We start from the raw sequence: 24,097 nt of genomic DNA, 5'->3' as shown, positions 1-24,097 counted from the left end.
GGCACATGACAGAAGGAGAGAACTGTTAGTTGTTCTCTGACCACCACACATGTGCCCACACACAGGCATGCACACACACAATAAATAAATGGAACAAAAATTTTGATGAAGACTCTAAACTCTATGAGCGATCTCACAGCCTGCAAGAGGACTCAGCTGTATTTTTACCACATAGGAAAGTGGGAGCACACACTGTCTGTCTCAAAGAAACACCACACCAAAAGGTTGCTGTAAAGGCCAAGCAACTAATTTCTTCAGAAGACAAATCAAGTCCCCAAGAAAAATCACACAGACTCAGGCTTAGTACACTGGACTTTGAAAACCAAGACCCCAAGGACTGCCCACCTCTATCCAGGTCTCGTAAGGTGAGCATCCAAACTGCCTAGGCTCCCACAAAGCCAGTACGTGCAGTAGGATCAAAAAACCCACTGCGATTGTTCTTGAGATCTCAGTAGTCCTCATTGTCCGCTATGTTCAGCTAGTCCGGGTTTATCCCATGCTTTTTCAGACCTAGGCCAGCTGGCCTTGGTGAGTACCCGATAGAACATCCCCATTGTCTCAGTGTGTGGGTGCACCCCTTGTGGTCCTGAGTTCCTTGCTCGTGCCCTGGTTGCTCTTCGAGCAGATGAGGGAGGGGGACTTGATGGGGGAGGGGGAGGGAAATGGGAAGCGGTTGCGGGGAGGAGGCAGAAATCCTTAATAAATAAATAAATTAAAATAAAATAAAATAAAAAAAAGAAAAAAGAAAACCAAGACCCCAGTAAGACAAGACACAAGGGAAGTAACAGAGGTGGCTACAAAGCAAAACACATCATTTACATATATGACAATAGCATAATTAAATTTATTATGTGCAATTAATATATTATAATATATTCTAATTCTAAGAGGAAAGAGAAAAGAGACCCCCCCGGCCTCATTTTTTGAACTCTGCCCTTAGAGAACATTCTCAATGGAACCCTAACTCTCCCATCACAAAATTAACAAGGCTCTCCTTTGAGTTGGAACAAAATTTTCAGTGTTTTTTGTTTGTTTGTTTTCGCGACAGGACTTCACACAGTCCGGGCTGGACTCAGACTTACTACAAAGCTAAGGATGAGCTTGAACTTCTGATCCTCCGTTCTCTATCTCTTTAGAGCTGGGATTACTGGTGCATCCTGCCATGCTTGGTTTACGAGCCGCTGGAAATTAAATTCTAGCCTTTGTGCATGCCCAAGCAAATATCCTACCAACCGGGATAGTCTTGGCCCTAGGAAGCTTTCCAAGAGCATTTCATCGGACCGGGCCCCTGCCCGATTTCCTGAACGGATATGACACAGTATGGGATGCTGGAATCAAGGCAAAAGGAGGAAACAGAGTAAACCCCCAAATTCCTCACTGCCAAAACAAAACAAGATGAGAACACAAGAAAATAAATAAAAGCAGGATTGCAGAGGAGGGCAAACTTTGGACCTATGTCCTGGGTGGTTCAGGGCACCTCTGTGTCCCAGGCCCTCATTTAAACATTTTGTCTCCTTTGGACCCCTGTCAAACCACAGATAGACCTAGTTCCTTCAACATAATTTTACTTTAAATTGGAAAAAAGAGTTTTAAACCTCAAATGTCTTCCTGCTGGGTTTGGTATCTTTGACGTGTGCAGGAGGTGGCATGACCTCTTGACTCGGAGGAGGAGGAGGAGGGGGAGAAGGAGCGGAGGAGGAGGGAGAGAAGGAGGAGGGAGAGGAGGAGGAGGAGGGAGAGAGGAGGAGGAAGAGGAGGAGGAGAAGGAGGAGGAGAGAGAGGAGGAGGAAGAGGTGGCGCTGCTGTGTTGTGCTTAGTGCTACAGATCTACACTCAGAAGCCAGGGGCTAACAAGAGTGACCACAGCTCTCCGTGCCTTTCTGGTTTAGTTCAGCCACCAATCAGCACATGACGGTGAAAAGAGGAACACAAACCTTTCATTTTCTCCCTGGGCAACAGCAGGCTGTAGAAAGCCAGGCTGAGGTTTATTAATACCCAGAGCATCACATGACCAGCATAAAGCAAGACGAAAGGAAACAAAAGCCTGGAGCCTGGAGCCTGTTCCTGCAGGGCAGGCGGCTGAGCCCTGTGACTCATCTTGGGGGTAGGAGGTGAGGCAGGGGCCAGCCTGCGATCAGCCAGAAACACATCCAAAACAGGTGCCATGTGACCCCCAGCTCACCAGAGTGTCAGTATTAACCTGACTAAAAAAGGCACTGGTCACAAAGAAACATAAATAAATAATAATAATAAAAAAACCTCCTCTGCAGCAGGCCCTGACTGTGCATCTAGGAAACCCCTGCAGAGTGTGCATTGAGGGGAAGCAAAAAGCTCTTTGGGCTGGCTGGTAGTATTTTCCTTAACTGGGGAGGGGGAGGGACAGAGCAGCCAATTCTGTCAACTGACAGCAGGTCAGTCAACTCTTCTCTCACCCTAGCTGCAGGGAAAGTCCCTGTTGTGATTGCTAGGCAGCTGCGGAGCCCTGGAACAGGAGAACCGGATTCTTGATCCAGGTGACCTTTATAACTGTCATTCATTTAGTAAGAATCTCTGTGTCCGCTCTGTCCTAGCACTGAGACAGATGACAGGGAAGGATGACAAACACGTGACCCCCCGGACACACGGAGTTTATGTCTAGTCATGTCAACAAAAAGACTATGTACGGGGGAAACAAAACACCAGCAAAAGATGACCCATGGGATTGCTACGAGAATCAAATGAGATAAAAACAAAAACTTACTGTGAGTACCAAACATAAAGTGTTACTACCACTAAGAAAGCTCTTTTCCCCAATTCTAGTCTTAAGGAGTAGGCAGACTTTTGTAAAGGACCAAACTTTTTTTGCTTTTGGTATTTTTAGACAAGGGCTTCTCCGTGTCACAGCCCTGGCAGGCCTTGAACTCATGAAAATCTACCTGCTTCTACCTCTCGAATGCTGGAATTAAAGTCGTGCACCACCATGCCTGGCCCCCCAGTAGTGACTGAAATAGTAACTGTTTTAAGGCTGGTGGGTCATTCAGTCTTTATACTAAAAATGCCCTGCAACTGTAACACAAGTAACCATAGACACTATGTAAAATCAACGTGTACCATGCGTATATCAACAAAACTTTATTTAGAAAAACTAGTGAAGAGCTAGATGGAGTCCTACCATTACTTCTTTTTTTAAAAATTATTTATTATGTATATAGTATTCTGTATATGTGTGTGTCTGCAGGCCAGAAGAGGGCACCAAACCTCATTACAGATTGTTGTAAGCCACCATGTGGTTGCTGGGAATTGAACTCAACCTTTGGAAGAGCAGGCAATGCTCTTAACCACTGAGCCATCTCTCCAGCCCCCCCTGCCATTACTTCTGGTACACATCATAGAGATTCTAAGTGAAGGTCCCAGGGTCAAACTGTTTTGTATGCCAGAACCTATTTTAGAATTGTTTTGAAGAACAAATAGTTCATTAAACACTCACAATATGCCAGGAAAATATACTTAGTAGCTTATTATTATTTAAAGAGAGGGTTTCACTGTATAGCCTTGACTGTCCTGGAACTTGCTCTGTAGACCAGGCTGACCTCAAACTCAGGCCTGCCTCTGCCTCCCGAGTGCTGGGATTAAAGGCATGTGCCATCACCACATGGCTACTTAGTAGCTTATTATCATTAGCTTTTCATCATAATACAGAAAAGACAGCTAGATAAAATTATTGCCAGGAAAAAAATAGCGAACTAGCAGGGTAAACGCACAGCTTGTTTAAGGACTCTGTGTGTCAATTGTACGTGTTGTCAACTAAAAGCTTTCTGATCTCAGTATTCCTCTGATATCTTTATCTGTGGTGCACTTCACAGCTCTGTTGACACAGTTCATGACATGCACAGGCGATTCCACCACGAAGTCAAACTTTGCTAACAACAATGGATATTTATGGTATGCAGAGATGGTGCCACACAGCTTACCTGCATGGTCTCGGTTTTCACTACAAAGAGGTTAAGTTCCCCATGTGACAAAGAAAGATGCTAAGGCTCAGAGCTGTCAAGCAGCAGTAGTAAATTGGGGAGTCAATACTTAAGTCCAGATACGTTTATCAGAAAACACCTATTTTTGTGGCATTCAGGACCCCACTGTGAAGGATAACAAATAATTTGGTATTGGTATGCAGAGCAAGATTTTATTCTATATATTTATTTATTCGGTAGCTTTGGAGCCTTTCCTAAAACTCGCTTTGTAGACCAGGCTGGCCTCGAACTCACAGAGATCCTCCTGCCTCTGCCTCCCGAGTGCTGGGATTAAAAGCCTGCGCCACCACTGGCCACCCTCAAATTTTATTCTAACAATTGTAGCAATATCATGACTTGTTATTGTCTGGGGAAAGAATCCAGAAATTTCCTATCAATAGTGTGCTATGATTGGCGGTCAGCTTCCATGCTGAAGTGAAATAATGCCCCCCCACACAGCTAGAAAGAGGCCACGGCTTAGGGTCAACCTCTTACATCCATACAACTCTACTGCCAAGAACCAGCAGACAGTGTTATGTGGCACCAACAATGAGGGTGACGAATCTATCGTTTCTTGTTGTTAAGAAAGCTGTTTGCCCCAGAGAGTGGGTTTGTATCCTGAAATTTGTTTACCAGATGATGGAGCCAACTGGCTCATTTGCCCTTAGCCACAAGAGAAGTGGAGAGTAGAGGAAAATATCTTGTTGGAAAGGAACTGTTTTCTGCTGGGCAAATTTTAGTTCAGGTGCCAGCAATTTGTGGTTGGGTTGAAAGATCGGCAGAAGGTGACGGGGAACAGGGCATCAAGCTGTGGGCTGCTCCTGAATGCCACGGTGTCACTGTGAGTGAGTGGGCAGTGTGGGGATGTGCCACTGTGTGGGGACTCGCCGTGCAGGCAAAGAGCGAAGCTTCGCTACTGGAGGGAGGGGGTGGCCACCACATGCCCAAACCACATCCTGCCATTCAGCCTCAAACCCATGCTAGGTTTGGAGATGATGAGTTGGAGAAAAATCGAGTGGCCAAGCAGAGCTCGGTAGCAAATCTCAGAGCGGGTATCAACCGCAGCCTGACGTGATGTTTGGAGAACCGCTGGGCGAAAGCAATTTCCCTCCCATCATCCTTTACTCGAAGACAGGTCTCCTCTGCAATTCATCCTAGCATAGCACTTATATGTAAATTTATTAGCATTAATGTATATATTACGTGTGTGTGTGTGTGTGTGTGTACCACTGCGTGTGAATGGACATCAAAGAACACTGCAATGGATTTTAAAGAAAAACTTGTGGGAGTTGGTTCAGTTCTCCACTTTCACCTTTATGTGGGCTCTGGAACTGAATTCAGGTCACCATCAGGCTTGGTGGCAAGTGTCTTTAGCAGCTGAACTATCTTGCTAGCCCGGTATATATATATATATATATATATATATATATATATATATATATATATATATATATATCATGCAATTCCCCCACTCAAAGTCCTCAGATGACTTCCCTCTGCATTTAGGAAAACCTCCAAGCTCCTTTTCACAAGTGACAAGGTCCTCCCTGTCCGTCTCCAGCCTCCTTTTGCATAGTGGCCCCAAACTCGTTCTGTCCCTGCTCTACATCCAACTGCATTCGCTGCACAGGTTAAGTTCAATCCTACTTGTGGGGCTCCGGCTCTGCTACATTTTTACAAGCGTGGCCCCATCTCAACCCTCAGGCCTTACTTCAGATGTTGCTTGGGTGATCACGCCTGACATCTTACATAAACACCAACCTCCTCTGCCATCTTACTTTCCTGACCCCTCACTCTTCCTCTATACACAGTTTCACTGGCCTTCACACACTTTGTGCCTGACCAATGAGAAGGTCTGCCTCCAAACCCTAGAGGGACCCTGGTTTGCTACCTCGCCCCTGCTTAGTACATGCCAGTTGCCCCCCACATACTGGGTTTTTCTACATTCGTCTCTGAGAATCAAAGAATATTACTTCTGGAAGTGATCTGGAAATAGGTGACTCGAATGCCCTAATGCTGGGAGAAGACGCTTCATGATAGATAAATGACATGATTCTAGACTGTCTGAACGTTCAGGTTGGAGTTCATGTGGTCTCAGAGTGGGGCCCCCTGGAGTGGCACAAGGGGCTTAGGAGGAAGTTACCTACCAGGAAAAGCATCTCAAACCCTCCATCAAGGGCAGGCAGCCTGTCCTCTACAGAGATACGGATAATCAAGCCTTCAGGAGTATTGCTAAAAATAGCAGATTCCCCTTCCTGTCAGTTTCAAGGTCAACGAATAGAGAGGCTGACCATGTATATTCTTTCTCATGAGAGATATTGTTAGTACTATATAAGAATATATTTGTGTCTTGGTTGTGTGTGGTGGTGCATGCCTTAATCCCAGCACCTGGGAGATTGAAACAGCTGGATCTCTGTGAGTTCAAGGCCAGCCTGGCCAACACAGAGACCTTGTCTCCAACAAACAAGCAAGCAAGCAAACAGTATCAGAAAAGGATAGATTTGTGTCCAGATTCTTCCATCTCTTAGGAAGAGGCTTTCCATAACTTGCTTGGAAAATCTGCTGGCATGATCAAAAGCAGAGAAGAGTTCCAGCCTCAAGCAGCCTAGGCTACGTCTCACGAGCTCAGGACCCAAGCTGGGTGCCCACTGTAATCAGCCTTCAGTGACATTAGGCAGCAGTGCGGCCTGCACTGAGTGCTGTGTACCTTCCCGGATCCTTATTTATTCAGTGGATAATACAGATCACAAAGCTGGAGAGTTCTGTCCTGACTTTGAGCTTGAACACTGGCAGGTTGTGAGAGGAAAAATTTCACACCCATTAATCATCTCTGGGCATGTCAAGATTGGGTAAATATTATTTCCCAGTGAAACAGCCCTTGAACTAAGAGAGTTAAAATAACGAGGCGGGCCAAGTTTATATGAATTAATTGTATCCTCAGCCAAGAGAAACTTGTCTCTCCATCTTTCATCTATCCTAGTTACTCGGCAACTTACAAAGGGTCCCTGACTCCTGCTGTATAGGTCTGAGCGACCATGGCTTCCTCAGTGACATTGTTTAAACTGAGCGCCCCAGCTCTTCCAGCATGGCCTTGTCTACCCCAGAATGACCCACCTCTCCCTATGGTTCTATGAAGCTGAAGGTGGCATCATCCTCCATCTCAATCCATCATCATCCCCCTTCACTTCTGTCCCTTTCCATCTCTAGGTCCCCCCCCCCCCCCACACACAATTTGTTCCCGCAAGCCTTCTCTGGCCAAATCCTGGCCAACCAGGAAGGAAGCATCTCAGGTTCTGCTTTTCAAGAAGCCATATCCAATGACTGCTTACATAGGTATGCTTTGATTTTGTCAGGGCCAAATGTACCCGGCAGCAGAGGGTAGGTCCCCCACAATTCTCAACTGGCTAAGGCACATTGGTATATGGGTTCAATTTATGGCTCCAAAAGTACTTACTTGAAGCCATTTGCCATGTACAGGATATAGCAGGAAGTTGATGTGAACTCTTTCCTCCTTGACATGGGAGACCTTTTACGGAATCGGGAGGCCTTTAAGTATCTGTGTCACAGGGTAGTATCAGTACCTTCATGAGCATCCTTCTTGGATGGGCACTAAATTTGTATTTAAAACTCAGTTCAACTGTTCACTGTGTAGTAAGTTCGGACTCAGCCTGAATCCAAGGTGGATTTCAGCAAAAAAAAAAAATATTTCTAAGATCTATGTTAGCATGCATTTAGATGCTCATACAAAAAAGCATGTTTTGACTCAGGAATTTCTAAAACGGGACAAGAAAAGTCAGTTAGAAAATATGGAAACACGGCAATTCAGATAATTTCTGAGAGCCATTTCAAGATAGGGCCACGCCACTGCTGTTGCTGGTCTCCTTCCCTCTATTTCAGACACCACTAGTTTCCAGGCCCTGATGGCTGAGGCCACCCTCCATCTCAGGAAGGCCACCAAGTGTGTGAGGCACCAAATTAAACCAAGGTTACTGTGGCTGAGGAACCTGCACGAGGAGCCAGGCAATTATGCATATCACAACCCACTGGGGCTTGGCATCCGCATGCCCTAATTTCAGTACTGGGTTTAAATTTGACTCATTGGGTCATACTTGGTCTTTTGTTTGCCAAACCACCCATCAACTTAAACTAAAACATGTTTTTGGAAATGCTTTTTAGGGGTTGTAGGAATGCAGCAACTTGTAGAAATATTCAAATAGACTTAGGGTGGTAGTGTGGTAAAAAAAAAATAAGAATGTGCCTTGAGGTTGTGATGTTCTTTGCGGCAGAAGGACACAAGAGAATAGGGCTATAGGCTTTCTTTGTCCTTCCCGCCTCACTGGCACACAGGGGCCAGTTTAACTCAATCAGGGTTAAATAAGTCCCGTATGGACTTCCTGGGCTGATAATTGCAGCTCTATAGTTACCAGGTGGCTGGTCCCATAGAAGAACTCAGAACGATGGTCAAAGTTATCCTGGCATCACGGTCTTTTCCCGTGACTATGTGTCCATGTGCAGGCAAATAGTTATGTGATATAAAAGAAGGCAGAGGGCAGCATGATGGTGCAACAAGTAAAGATGCTCGCTGCGCACAAGCCTCATGACCTGAGTTCAGTCTCTGGAACCTACCATGGAAGGAGAGGATGGATGCCCAAAAGTTATCCTGTGACCTCCACGCATGTATTGCAGCAGGTGTAGGCCTGCACTCACCTGCACACACCACACATATCACACACACGCACACACACAATAAAAGAAAGGAGATCCCATTCTACATGTCTCCATTTGAGCCTATGGTGGAGGGCTCTGAGTAAAGGACCATAGGACAGAGGACCAGGTTTAGATCCCCCCTTCTTGGCTAGGCAACCTGGAACAAATCACTCGATTCCCTGACCTTTGCTTTCTCATCTTCAAAAAGAGTTCATTACTTCTGCCCACTGAACAGCCTGATGGTTTTTAAAGAAGAAAAGACAGGGTTTGGATCAGTGAACTGCAAAGAGATGACCGGTAACTGATTTAATGTCTAAAGTTGTCACAAATTATGACTTATTAAAATAATGCTTTTCCAGCATTTTCTATTCCTTGCCTTTTCCCCCCCCATGGATCCCTCCTGTCTACCAGATGACGTCACATGAAGAAGCCTCACACTTAAAGACTCTTCTTGAGTCTGCTTTCTTGTTTAGGCATAGCTAACCGAACCATCATCACCAATGCTCATCCATCTCTTTGGCACAAATAATTCCCACATTATCTCATTTGCTGTTAGCTACATCTTTGAGAGAGTGGGATGTCTATGACCATTTTACAGGGGGAATGACAGACGTTTGCCCAAGATCACATGAAAACTGTGCATGGCAACAGCCTCACCTGGCCCTGGATGCTGAGGCACACTCAGGTGCTTCATCCAGACTGAACAGTCTAGTCAATGATCTCGGATAGACATGAGCCCTGCCTGCCTTCTCTAGTCTCATTGAGTTTTCCTGCGCCTCAAGACCTGTTCAAAGCCCACTTTCTCCTCCCTGGTAGTCTTTACTGGATAAGCTGCTCACACGATCCCACTCCTGAGACTTACACTACCTCCTCTATACTATCTATCTATTCTTCATAGGTCATCTCCTCTACAAGCTAGCACCTCATCAGACAAGCTGTAACTCTGGATTATGGTGATATAGCTCAGGGGACTGCAGCACATATTTCCCAAATCACAAATTAGATGGGACATTAGAGGTTTAAAGGCTTGCCGGCCACAAGAACTGTCACTCAACTGTGAATCCAGTTTCTACTTAGCACAGGAAGAGCCATAGACAGCACGTAACGAATGTGCACAGCTGGCCCCAGTAAAACTGCATGGACACTGATATTCGGGTTGTGCATAATTTTAAGGTCTTATTAATTATTATAGTTCTTCTGTCCTTCCTTCCTTTTGGTTTGTCAAAACAGGGTTTCTTAGTAGCTATGGAGCCAGTCCTGGAACTTGTTCTGTAGACCAGGCTGGCCTTGAACTCACAGAGATTCACTTGTCTCTGCCTCCCGAGTGTTGGGATTAAATGTGTGTGCCACCACCGCCCGGCATTATCATATTTCTTTAATTTATAAAATATTTGAAAAATATACAAATCATTCTTGGCTTGTGGTGCATACACACACAAGTGGGAGACCAGACTGGCCCAAGGAGCTTGTCCTGCTCCTGCCGTTGCCCTCAGATGACGCCACGTCTATTTACCGCTTATCACTCTTACATATTTACTTCACATAAATATGAATACACACAATATACATACATGTGTATACAGAAAACCTCTTTTCAGTGCTGGGGCTAGAACCCAGGGTATTACATACATTAGGCAAGTGCCCTACCATGGAGCCATATCTGCAGCCTTAGACCATGTTTTATTGGTGCTACAAAGTTTTAACTTAATTCTGTTTTATCCCAATAATGCAGATTTTTTTCCCTGCTTGAATAATGAACTGCCTTGGAGACAGTTCTGTTATATATATATATATATATATATATATATATATATATATATATATATATAAAATCTTGCTTTAAAAGCATTTATTATTTAGGTTTTTCAAGACAGGGTTTCTCTGTAGCTTTTGGAGCCTGTCCTAGAACCAGCTCTTGTAGACCAGGGTGGCCTTGAACTACAGAGATCGGCCTGCCTCTGCCTCCCCAGTGCTGGGATTAAAGGCATGCACCACCACCGCCGGCTTTATTTTTTCTTTTGTGTGTATGTGATGTGTGTGTACACATATGTCACTGCAAATGTATGGAGGGTACAGGACAACTTTTCTCTCCTTCCATCTGGCTTTGAGGCAGGGTCTCTCTCATCTCTTTAAACTTTTTTTTTTAAAAAAACATTTATAGTGGTGTGTGATTGTGTGTGTGTGTGAACTGATATGGTGATGCTTACCATACTGTACTTATAGAGATCAAAGAACGATCACAGATTCAGTCTCTCCTTCCGTCATGTGGGTCCAGGCAACTGAATTCCACTTATCAGGTTTCTGTGGCAAATGCCTTTACCTGGTGAGTCGCCTCCCATTCCTAATAACGCAGTCATCTTCAGTGACTCACTGAGGAAAGGGGTTGCTAGGTAACTGTTGGTGTTTACTAACATCAAGCCTCACTGCAGAGGAAGGAGCTTTTAAAATGTTCAGTCATTCTCAGCACCTCAGAAGTCTTACTGCAGATACACAAATCTTTAATTGTATTTCATCTGCAAAACCAGACTCCCCACCTTAACCACTCAGGAAAGATGGCTGCACATATGAAGAGCACAGAAACTCACAGGCAACATTCCCATACCCTTTATCTTTTTCTTCACACTGCATTTCTCCATTCTCACAGAGATACCCTGATTCAGGCATAATCCCCACAGCTCCACAGTTTAGAGGAGCAAAGCAATGATTTATAGAAGGTATCAGAGTTAATAGGGCTTGGACCCTGAGCTGGAAAGTGGGAGGGGCTCCCTCCTCCCCATCATACATTACAGGTGGCCCACAGTACACACACGCCAGGAGTCATAGCCAGAATTGGATGCTGTGCATTTTGTTTAAAAGTTTATTATGCAGAATCAAAGCAAACATATTTTAAAAAAAAAAGTTTTTGAGGTTTTTTTATTATTTCCTTCTCCTGTCAGAGGCACCATATTTTTAAAAGTGGCTCTTGGGCTGACAAGATGGCTTAAAGGGTAAAGGCTCCTAACTGAGCCCTATGACTTCATTTTCTTCCCTGGAACCCACAGTGGAAAGGAAAAACCAAGGCTTGAAAGCCGTCCTCTGACCTCCACATACATATACTAAATAAATAAATAATAAAGGAAAAGGGTATTGTTGTTGTTGTTTCTTAACGTTCATTATGTAAAGTACAACATTTGGGCCCTAAATAAATTCCTGAATTAGTCTTCAGACTCTAAAACTCACTGGGCTTTCCCTAGCAGACATTCTTAAAATGCCAATACCTGCACATAACCTGCAATTAATAACTCAGAAGCTCTTGGGACAGGTGACCCATACCTACCGGCTTCTTAAGTGACTACGTGCAACCAATGCTGAGATTTGCTGCACTCTGTGGCCTTGGTGTCCAGGCAGTAAGCTACTATTTCTGGCTACCAATCTCCAACTCTTTTTTTTATAGGGACTCAACAGTTGTCTTGATAAGCAGGTAACCATTAATTAATCAATATTAATGTAATAATATTAATCATAATTAATGTCAATAATAAATTTAAATAATTAATCATTTTTAGTAATTAATATGAACAATTAATATTAAATTAGTATTAAATATTAGTGGCTGAGTCTTCATAGCTGGCTCTCATCTGCAGAATTCACCCCTATGCAAAAATATCACCATGTCTCCACACTTTCCCTCTTAAACCAGAGACACCCCTTTTATGGAAGAGGACACGGAGTGGAGCCTGGCTTTCAGGCCATTTACATTAAGCCCTTGCTTACAAAGAAGCCAGAGAAGCAGACACAAGCATGAGCTCTTAAGACATGCAGTTTTCAAATCTGCATTAGGTTCCTTCCACAGTCCTGTGACCTCAGATAAATCGGTCACCTGGGCATACCGTTTGTTTACACGGAAATAATCCAAGCACCTACATTTCATAGGAACACCGAAAAGATTAAAGGTAAAAAAATGTCTGCAGCTGTGTTATAATCTGGGCCCTGTGCTTTATTTCCTTTGAAAAGAAAATTAGGGGGGAAGGAACGCCATTTAAAACCAGATCATTTTGATGATCGATTTGTAACACGTAATCAGATCTGAGTGTCTCCTCTAACACAGATGATGGAAACTATTCATATTCTTAGCTACAGAAGTTTCCAGATCTCCCTGGGACTAATTCCAACCAGCCAGACTAGTCTGTAGGCATTGTGAGGACTAGGTGACCTCTCTAAAACCAGCAGAGTCATGCAGAATGACAGGAACATTTTACCCAAGAAGGGATCTTATTTTTATCCCTCTTGGCCTGAAGAAGGGCTCAGCCAGAGAGAGAACAGAACTGCTCATGTGTCATGGGCTCAGCTCAGGCCTTCCAACCTGCTTGAAGGCCTGGGCTTTTGCCAAGTCATTCTGCACAGCCTGCCTGCATCTCCCCAGATGACAGGTGAATGGACCAGGCCTCAAGGGGGCTTGCGTGTCATCACCCTGGCTGAGCTTCTGCTGTCATCTGACCGTGTGATGGGCACTGAGAACCCAGAAAAAGAAAACAAACGCTTAACCAAGTAACACCCACAGGTGGAAATTCCCTCCAACTACACAGCCCCAAACCTAAACAGCTGCTTCTTCCCGGGGTGAACCATCAACAAAAAATGCACAAGGAAGTGTGTGGTGCGTGCACGTGTGCATGTAAAACAATCACCCAGACTCAACAACTTCCAAGTCATGTTAGGCTCACTAGTGCTACTTCCTTCATTATTAACAATTTGCTAATATTAACCTTTTTTCAAAATAGGGTTTAAAATAGAAATCAACAGACCCCAAGGACAATGTCAGACTCAGTATGGGATGGGAGGTCTGGGAAGGCCACACTGAGGGGCTCTGAGCCCAACCATTGTGTAGCCTCAGTAAAGCAGGCCTTGATGTGACCCCGAGTCAGCTGAAGCAAGAGTGCGGAACAATCAGGTTTTTGCACAAGCCTAATTTGGGGCTTATTTCCTGAGAAACCCTCCTTCTCTGCTGTTGCTGCCTGCTCCACACTCCCATTTAGACAGGGAGGAGGTATGGGAGGACCATACCATTTTCACTTAGGGTGATGGACTGACTTACAGATTCACTGAGGGATTATGGCACTGCATGTCTGAGCGGGGGTCCATCTCAGAAACAACACCACAGCTACCATCTACACCCTCAAGTACTGGGGGTTGGGGAAGCCATGTTGCAAAGAGTTGTTTTCTGCTTGCCCCAACCCTCAGCGTCATGAAAATCTCTCTTCCTTTCTCTCCCTCTCTCTTTCTCCCTCCCTCCACCTCCTCTCCCTCAAAACTAGGACCACATGAATGTTTTTGTGTGGCTTTGGTTTTGGTTTTTCGAGACAGGGTTTCTCTATGTATCACTGGCTGTCTTGGAACTCACTCTGTAGACCAGGCTAGCCTTGAACTCAGAGATCTACCTGCCTGTGCCTCCCGAGTGCGGGATTAAAGGCAGGCGTCACCACCACCCAGCCAGCCAATCTGAATGTTAACAATTCAAATCAAGAGTCTGGATTATCTGGGGCTTTTGAGACTTACCCTTACTACATAGTTGAATCTTCTGGAATCCAGGATGGCAGTTGAGAAGTCCAGTCTGTTGAAAGCCTCCCCCAGAGTGCAGTACCCATGGCGCTGCATGTGAGCGAGACAGAGACACATTACTCCTGCCATGCACAGGCCATTCTGCAGTGCCCTCCGGAGGGACTCTACTGAACCCTCCGGCTGCCATCTAGAGGACTGGGTTTTGCCTTCCCTTCTGCATCCAAATTCCTGGAGACACAGTTGGATGGTGCAGCCTACATCTACTTCAGCTGGAGACTCACCTGTGGACTATCTCTTTTCTAGACTAGTACCACCCTAGCTCTCTACCTATGCTAGTCTGGGAGTGCTAACGCACAGCGTATCACTGGGAACGGAGGATATGCCACCTGGGACTATGACAGTATCTCTCATACTGAGAAGCGATTGGTTCTCCCTGCCCCCATGGTGATATCACCCTGCACCCACTGGTGTACTTTGCTTTGTAAGGAAGAAATCAAGTTCTGGACACTTAGTATTTATGCACAGAGAATCGGGAATACAGAGTTCTGGCATATCATCTCACTCTGTCCTAAGTTCCTGGGTGATTTGGGTTTGTCCCTGATCCACCCTCTCTGGGGCTGATGCCATAAGAGAAACGGGGTGTTTTCCAAGGTCCCTGAAAGAAATAGGAATGCTGTCACCTATCACACTGTCCCATGTTCCAGTGAGCAAACTGCCTGTTTTCTCCAGTGCCACAGAAGACGGCTAGTATAGGGACCTACAGCGCAAAGAGCAGGCTCTGAAAACACCTGTTGGACTGAATGGTTAGGCCTCTCAAACCTAATTGCTAACTAGGTATGAAGAACGCCTCCCCTCCCCCAGAAAGCTGATCCCTTTCCCACCTCCTGTTAGACATAAAGGACTGGCTTTGCCCAGTTGCTCTCTTAGGAGGGTGCAGCATTACTAAGCATGGTGCCTTAGTAAGCAGGTGGGTACTCACCTCTTTAGTACTTCCTTTGTGAACATAGATCCATTTTTCTTGATGGAAATCTATAGAGGCCAAAAACGAAACAGAAACATATCTGAACAATCTGTAGCAGGCCTAAGATTTTAAATATGGCTCTTTTTTTTTATTTATCCCAAAGTTTAAAATGTTTTGACAAAAAAGACTTCAACAGTCTAAGAGGCTGAAAATGTTCAATTGTAACAGAGCCTTATATCCTCTGCCAACGCATAAGTATCTAGACCATGTGACTTCAGATTTATGCAAGAGGGTCATACCCATTTTCCTCTTTTGCCCTTTTATTTATTTCATTTTGAGACAGAGTCTATGCATCCCACATTGGCCTCAAACTTTTCAACCTCCTGAGACCCACGATGCGCAGCTCACTGGGTACTGAGGATGAATCCAGGCCTTTGCGCTGCAAGGCAAGCACGGAGCTACATCCTTAGCCTCGCAATCCTATTTTCAAAGCCTCAAAACCCAGCTGAAAAATCAAAGCGCTGCTGGAATGGATTCTGCTGTAGCCCTGTCCTGCAGCTGCTATCTTACCAATGTCAAAGGCAAGTGACAAGCAGGGATATGCTCAACCGGCAAGGACTTTTGAACAGTAAAGAATATGCTAATTTCGCTTGTGAGACACACAGTTGAGTTTGTAGAAGCAAAGATCCCAGAAACCTCAACTAGCGATAGAGAAAGCATCAAGGGAGCTCTCGAATATGAGAGGTGCTAATGTGGTTGTTGAGAACCATTCATAAGAATCTTCCAATAGCCTTTTCTTTTCTTTGGGCACAGGGTCTCAAGGGGCCCCAGGCTAGCTTTGGATTTGTTATGTAGCAAAGATGGTGGCCTGAAACTTCTGATCCTGCTGCTGGGCTGGCCTTCACCCAGCCCTAAGGGACTGAACCCAGGACTCTGTGCATCCGAGGCAGGCACCCTACCAACTGAGCTATGTCCCCAGACACCTTTCTTCTTATATGCAAAACAAATGGCTTACACTGAGTTTTGGTTTTGCTGTTCAGTATGTCCTTCTTTCTCTTCTTGGCTGCAACATCATAATTCAGGCTGTTGAAAAGATTCTCCTTATTGTACACATCCTTGCTGCAGTAACTGTAAGGGAGGAGAAGAGGGATGGAATAGCTATACTTCCACAGATAACTTACTGGATTATAAAACACACCAACACATGCTTCCCAGACAAAACAAAGCCATAAAATCACAGAAAGAAAAGGGTCCATACAGCAGTGGTTCTCAACCTTTCTAATGCCGGGACCTTTTAATACAGTTTCTCATGCTGTGGAGACACCCTACCCATAAAATTATCTCGTTGCTTCTTCATAACTGTAATTTTACTACTGCTATGAATTGTAATGTAAACATTTGACATGCGACCCCTGGGAAAGGGTCCTTCGACCCCAAAGGGGTTGTGACCCACAGGTTGAGAACCATCGCCACACAGGCACAAGCACAGACTTCTTTTAGTAAAAATATCAGCATCTCCATGCGGAAGGCAGGGATGGGGGCATGTGTTTCTTTTGAATTCCCTAACAGGGCCTTCCATTATAATTTGATACAGAACACTACACTCTTTAAGAGTGACGCAGCATGTTACAGTATCACTTTCAACAAAAGTGCTGAACAGGGGAGGGAGATGGCTAGTATCATTGTGTCGGACAATGCAGGCCTTTGCAAGAGGCAGAGCATTCCTTCCCTTTCCACCATCCTCCCTCCTTCTCATCGTCTCCAATCCTCAATCCCTTCTCTCTTTCTGAGACAGGGTCTCACTATGTAAATCAGGCTGACCTCAAACTCCTATAGTTCCACCAGTCTCTGTCTCCCCAGTGCTGTGATTAAAAGTGTGGGCCACCATGCCCATTATCTTTTTTCGTTTTGTTTTTCGAGGCAGGGTTTCTCTGTGAAACAGTCCTGGCTGTCTTGGAGCTCACTCTGTAGTCCAGGTTGGCCTCAGAGTCATAGAGTGAGATCCTCTTGCCTCTGCCTCCCAAGAACTGGGCCTTTCTCTTCTTTTTAAGACAAGATTTTACCGTGTAGTTCAGGCTGCCCTTGAATAACTATGCAGTACAGGCTGGTTTTGAACGCACCGTTCCTCTGTCTCAGCCTCCTGAGTACTTGGTGTACAGAACGCTGGGACCGCAGGCATGTGCTATCACATCCTGCCCTTCTCTTTATAAACAGTTTTATTGGGCTATAAATCACATATTATGCAAGTCATTCATTTAACGTATAACCAAGCGCCTTTAACTAGTGTGTTCCTGTGCTGCCTTTAAAAAAACATGATCACTATTACAAAAATCTGAGCTTCAAACTCCCCTTCCAGCAGTTATTTTGCATACAATGCTCATTGTTTGGGTTTCTAGGCCTCAGGCTGAATGGTTAAAGTATCCTAACAGAAACTAGGAAAAATGCATGAAAGGTTAAAGTGTTGGGTCCTAACAGAAACTAGGAAAAATGCATAATTCATAACTTAGAGGGGCTGAAAAGACATCAAACACACTTATCCAATTCATAGGTCACTAAAGGGTGGGTAGGTCCATATTTGGCCAGGTGCCTAATTTCTTCAGCAGGCTGAGGTGTCATGGGAGTAAGGGGGACTGTTTCACAATTTAAGGAAAATCTCTGAATACTTTATGCAAGAATGATGGGGAAGAAATACTAAAATTAAACAAGAAGATGGGTTTCCTGCCTCTTTTGTGTTTTGTTTTTGTTTTTTTGAGGCAGGTTTTCCCTGTGTAGCCCCCCTTGTCTTGGAACTTCCTCTGCATCCCATGCTAACTTTGAACTCACATATCTACCTGCCTCTGCCTTCTGAGTGCTGAGATTAAAGGTGTGTGCCACCACTACCCGGCTCCCTGCTTCTTTCAACTCCCAAAGAGGCAGGCAGGATATATAATTTATAATTCACACCCGTTCAAATCTGGTGTGAATGTCCACTAAGCTATGAAGAGTCCTTTAATTGCAGAATTTTAAATGTGATTTGATTTAAATCTCTTTTGGGGGATGAATAGAAGTATATATGTTCTCCTCTATTTCTGGCTTTGTGTAAATGATAGAAGGGACAAGAAGGCCACAAAGTGTCCAGTATTCTTTCATTGCAATTACTGTCTCAATAAGTAGAACTTGTCTTAGTAGCTTACTAAAATGCTGACATCACCAGCTAGGTACTCTGTGCTGCTTTCAGAACCTGCAGGGAAAAATCTGACAGGCCACCAGTCAACCATTTATTGAGTTCCCTGATGTCTTTCGCCTTCTCTTTTTCATTCAGGGAAACAGGATATTTTTAGGCTTCAGAATGTGTGTTGCAGAGATGACCTCTCTCAGAGCCACTTGTCCGAGTGAGCCAAGGGTGAATGTTTTGGGTTAGGCTTTGTACAGCTCCAGAGTGTGTGTTTGTCTTGTCTGCATGGCTTAGGGGTACAGGGGACAGAGTCACTGATGAGGTGATGTTTTGCTTCCAGTCAAAAGGAAGAAAGGAACGGTACAAAGACCAGAACTCTGAGACTGGGAGGCTGACCTAAAGAATGTCAATCAAAGCCGAGGAAGAAGAAAGGATGGAGAGTCACTTGAGTGGTTTGTGATGTCCCAAAGCGTCAGAAAACAAAGCTAGAACATTCGGTGGGCAAAAATACCACGGGAAGGCTTATTTTTAAAGAAATACACACAGAGCCCCACAGCCCTACAAACTACAGTAAAAACTCCATACCTAGGGAACAACAAACAAAGCTATCTGTCTTCTTGTAAGTCATACATATAAGAGGCTGCAGCAGCTTTCCTCCTTAGGCACAGAGAGCAATCAGGCGCTACAATGTTTAACCACGTATGGCACCTCATCTTAGCCTTTTCTAATGGACAGGCTTCGAGGGAATTCAGCACTGGTTTTCTTCACAGATGCTACAATGAGCTACTTTAAGCTGGAGTGACTCATTTCCAAAGCCAAATCGAGAAGAATTTCACACCATTGATGATGCTCTCTCGATGCAGAGTATAGAGGAGTTTTAACCACAGGGAAACCCTGTACATCTCATTTTGTATTAGGGTTTGAATGCTGGATGCTGGGCTTGGAAGCAAGGCTGTGAATTCACTTATGTTTTCTCTTAAGCAATAATCTATTCAGTGGCTATTTTGAGACTTCAGTTATGTCTATTTCCAGGAAATGCAAAATCAATGGAAAATTACAACTCAAATGTTTAACAACAAAATGACTACCGTTTGTAAATTACAGCATATATAAAAACATATTTAAAATAAGTAAAACCATCTCAAGGAGCCTGCCTTCCTCACCAAATGCAACAAGTGAGTTGTTACTTTGTAACTACTTCTAACCCTGCAGTTTATAGGCATAGGCCAAGAATAAGGAAAAAGTCCTCCTCCACCCAGTACCCACATTACCAACAAACACATAGAAAATACTATAAGGCAACTGCAGAAAAGGTGGAAAGATTCCAAAACATGACCATTTTGGCAGCAGATAAAGGCGGGGATAGGAAATACGATCTTTATTTATTTCATCTGTAACTAAGATAAACATTTAATAAAACCATGTCCTGACCCAAAGTAGTTCTATAGTCTTGATTATGGCCAGTGAGGTTTTGATGTTTATTTGCACAAAGTCATATCCAGGTTGCCAAACTTCAAAGGACTACTTCCTGGATTGCTTTGGAGACACAGGCTAGCGCACGGAGATTTTTACAATACTGCCTTGCTCAGAGCAAGTGCTCATAAAAATATCTCTACTATTATTTTTATTCAAGGCATAAAGACCAACTTCCTCCTTCCTGGGCCAGCCTTAGCAACCCACAGTTTGTATCACTGGAATGGGCTTTTAACTACAGAAGTCCAGGCTTGGAGAAGAGACTTGAGATTACTCATCTTGGGGTTGGGGTGCGACAGGGGTGGCTGGGGAAGAGGCAGTGTGGGCCATCTCAGCCACCACTTCCTTGAAGCATTCTTGGATCACTCCAGCTCATACAATGTCCCTTCCTTGAAATTCTCATCTGCTGCACTTGCCATCCCTCCCTTAGCTTACCGGTCCTACGATTTAAGGGGCCAGCTTTAAGCTTATCTAAAGTTGGTGATCTCAGGAGGCATCTGACCGCTTTGAGACTGTAACATTTGGCTGTTGGAGGACAGGGCCCTGGACCACTGGGACAATGGCCAGCAGAGTCTAGAACAGGTGTACTGCGTAGGCAAGTCAGGGTTCACACTAAACAATAACCCCCCAAAGCAGCCTTTATTCTTCGCTTCTGCTGAGTGACTCTCAGGATGGCCTATGGAATTAGAGAAGCGGTCTGCCCCTTGGTAGCTCAGTGTACAGTTACTCACCTTCTCTTACAAAGGCCCCACCTTTTGTTTTCGGAAAACAAGAGAGGACATTCAAGCTCACCTGTGCAGCCAGGCACAGGGCCCAAACCTTACATCACAGGAAAGCCAAGCCGGGAAACAGTGGGATATTTGAGATCACAAAGTCAGACCTCAGAAGGCCACTGCTTTTAAGAAATTGGCAGACTCTTGAGCTAAGGAAGGAGGGGATTGTTTACGGTTGCTGGGGGAAAAATACCCATAAACAGCCAGCTGCTCTTCTGAGGGGCAGATGACCAAATCGGTCCTCAAGTGTGACTCAGCAGAGGACTGCAGGTGGTCACTGTGTCAGTCACTGCTGAGACAATGATGACAGCTTCAATTCACAGGTGTGATAGGCCAGAAAGGGGGGTCAGGAAGACTCCCAGCCTCCTTAAAACTTCAGGGGCAAGTTTATCTAATCTTCAGGTCTTTTGCAATAGGAAGAGTGGGATGTCACTATTTCTGTAGTCTATCTCGTAGAGAGAGCAAGAACAGAGTGAGTATCCAGATGGACTGCGGTCTCTCCACTTTAGATCTGGACCTGCTGAAACAGGCTGTCTGTCCTGTTTTATTGGGGCAAGTCACTGTGATGCAGCTGGCTGGGCCCCTGCAGCATCTCGGCTGGGACGCAGCTGAGCTTTTTATACAGAAACCAAGGGCTGAGATATTAAATTCTGGCTCCTAAGGTGGATGGTTTCAAGGAGGAGAAAGCTTCTGGTTTACTCCCTGCTCCCTTAGTTGAGGGAGAAGTACTAGGTATAACTGTTAAATCATTCTCTGGAAAGCTGTGAGATGACAACAGTTGGTAATTTTTTTGCGAATAAGATTTCTTTACAGTGTTCTAAATTCCCCTGGGGCTGCCTCAAAGGACCAAACACAAAGGCTAATTAATATATTGGGTTCTCCTGAAAGGCCCTGAGTTCAATGGTCGTTTCACCTCATTAAGAGACAAAGGGAATTTAAGCATTACGAATCACAATCAAATTGGAGACCTTGGAGGTCAAGCTGCCCATACAACAGTTTCTTGATAATTGCCAAACCTCTATTCAAACAACCGTCAAACCTCACTCCGTGGGACCTGGCAAGCTCACAGAACTCTGTTAAGTCCGTTTAAGGATGCAGGGGTGTGTGTCGGTGTTAATTAAAGGCTAGTGGGAGGGGAAGGCATCCAAGGGTGACCTCAACTGCACCAGCCCCCTCTGAACACACTTTTAGCATGTGCCTCGGGTGTCTCAGGTGGTCAGCTGCTCCGGTTGGGGGTTGATTCTCAACCTCGTAATTTATGAGTAGGCATTCGTTTGACCTCAGATTTTCCACCAGGCGACAGAGCTCAGGTGAGACGTCAAGTCTGGGTGGTCTTTCTGCAGCTGGCAGGCACGCTAGGGATGGGAGTGTGCTCACTGTGCAGAGACTGACTGGAAAGGGCCGCGGAGGAAGCAGGTGCAAGTGCCTGGTCCTTCCTGAAGCTGAGCGTTGTGCGTGCGTGCGCGTTTCATCCCTCCCTCCACCCCCTTCAGCCCCTAAACGTTACCGCTACCACCCACTCCGCAAGTCTGCCCAGGAAGGCGGCTGTCTCAGGGCCCATCGGCTGCCCCTCCCAGTTACTCTTTTTTTTTCTCCCCCTCGGCCCACTCAGCAGTCGATTGTGTGTGGGAAGAGCCTTTGTGCACTCAGGGCAGGGCCCACGACTAGATCCACCATCCGGCGGCTCGTGACTACCGTGCTTGTTCTCCTTGGGTCCTGTCACAGGGCAGGGAAAGGCACACAGCCAACTCGCTAGCGCCCACTTAAAGCAGTAACTTCAGTTCCGGGGTCTAAAGGCAGAGTCCCTGAGTTGTGCGCTTGGGTTCAAGAAGTGTTTAGGGACATGATCCCAAGTTGCCAGACTGAGGAATCCCGGGTTCTGTACGGAATCTTTTTCTCTGGGAGACACTGACCTTGGTCAGTAAGAAACACCGAATTAACCATCTCTGGTGTTCTGGCGACCTTTGTAGAAATCCGGGCATCTCACTCCTGCCTCCTCAACTGGAGGCCCCCTCTTTATCCTGGCCCAACCCCGCTTGCCTTCCTTCATTTGCTCCTGCGCTCCCACCCCCAGATCAGCTAAGGTCGGTTTTGTGGGGCTGGAAGTTGGAGAATGTCCTCACCTGCTGAGGTCGCTCACGAAGCTGCCGCTTTTCTCATCCAGGAAGCGCTTCCAGCCATCGGCTGTCTTCACCCAGCTCTGGCCCGGGGACCGCCAGTCCTGCCCAAGGAACGGCATGGCACCGAGTGCGGACGCGACCGACGGGCAGGATGGATTGATAGCCGGGGACCGGCCTGGCTGGCCCCGGGGATGCGCCGCGCTGGAAAGATGCTGGGTGAACTCAGGCGGCGACTGGGACAAGTGTGGGGAACTGGTGTGGAGGACTGCTGGTCTGGGGTGGGCGCGGGGGTCCCTGGACTCGCGGAGGGCGCAGGCGCTGGGAAGGGTCTCCTATAGTGTCTGACTCCAGGAATGCTGCGCGACTGCCGGGGCGCAGTATTTATCCCGGGCCTCTGCCCCGGCTCTTTGTTGCCGGAAGAGCCGCCTGCTCTAAGCCCGGCCCCCCCGGGCCCCGAGGCCACGTGGCTTTGTTTATGGGCTAGCCTTGTTTTCCGAAGCGCCCGCGGCTCTCGCTAGGCTCGAGGTTGCACAACCTTGAGCCCATGGAAATTTGAAGCCGCGTGGTCAGGCCAGACGTCTCGCTGTCCCTCGGTCCCCTGGCACCTCTGTACCCCCTCCCTGCCCCTCCTCCCAGTTGCTGCCACCGAGATCCCGGCCCTGTACTCGGCACTATGTCCTCCCCACGGCTTTCGGACAAGCCAGATGCAGCTAGGAAGCCAGATCAAGGTTTGAGAACCATCTCTCTCTAGGTGTTTGGGAACGTTCTTAGGCAGATCAGCCTAGAAGAGGCCAGAATGTCAGGGACAGGGCAGGGGCGCAGTCTTTGGACCTCTGACTGCCAGTACCAACTCCAGGCGCCAGGGTGTGCTAAGAGGAGGGGACCCGGTGCGGCAGGAGTGGGGAGGGACAAGCCCCCACCCCTTCCGCCTGAAAGCTGTCATTGATGCGTGGGCTGTCAGGCTCGACTCCCCGCCTCCATCCCCGCCCCCAGTGGCAAAAAATGGGGAAAAGAGGGGGAGGACCTGCAGCGTCTGGACCCCAAGGCGTGGAAGTAAAGAGCAGAGACAATCCTGGGTCCCACCCCGGGAACTCTGAGCGAACATCGAGCTTGCGACCGAGGCGCCTGGTCAGAACAACGCTGCTTGTGCCGTGGCGTCAGAAAAAGTCTCTGGCTATACTCACTGTACCTGCTGTCGTGCCCCAGGGCTGCGCGTTTATCCCGTGGAATCTTTAGAGCCCTCCTCTCTTGCTCTTTCTGCAGTTCAGTTCCCGGTGTCTTTTGGCCTCTAGCAATAAAGTCCTCTCCTGAGTTTCACGTGGGACCTGTCTGGTGTCAACGTGGTTTTCAGGTGAAAGGCTGATGGGTCCTCAGAAAGGGTTAAG

At 46.2% G+C, this 24,097-nt stretch overlaps 1 protein-coding gene across 1 annotated transcript in view; it reads right to left on the bottom strand.

Annotated features, from left to right (window-relative positions):
* The window catches only part of Fbxo32 (F-box protein 32), a 38,958-nt gene extending 15,323 nt beyond the window's left edge, over positions 1–23,635 (bottom strand). The window contains exons 1-4 of the mRNA XM_075960978.1: positions 22,716–23,635; positions 16,208–16,320; positions 15,211–15,260; positions 14,229–14,321 (exon numbers count right to left, since the gene is read on the bottom strand). Of these exons, the coding sequence (XP_075817093.1) occupies positions 14,229–14,321; positions 15,211–15,260; positions 16,208–16,320; positions 22,716–22,831 (372 nt within the window). The 5' untranslated portion in view covers positions 22,832–23,635. The remainder of the gene's footprint in view (positions 1–14,228; positions 14,322–15,210; positions 15,261–16,207; positions 16,321–22,715) is intronic.
* Between the last annotated feature and the right edge of the window lie 462 nt (positions 23,636–24,097).

This window comes from Microtus pennsylvanicus, chromosome 2, assembly GCF_037038515.1.
Source record: "Microtus pennsylvanicus isolate mMicPen1 chromosome 2, mMicPen1.hap1, whole genome shotgun sequence".
NCBI classification, from domain to species: domain Eukaryota; kingdom Metazoa; phylum Chordata; class Mammalia; order Rodentia; family Cricetidae; genus Microtus; species Microtus pennsylvanicus.
This window is presented reverse-complemented; position numbering and strand designations above follow the sequence as displayed.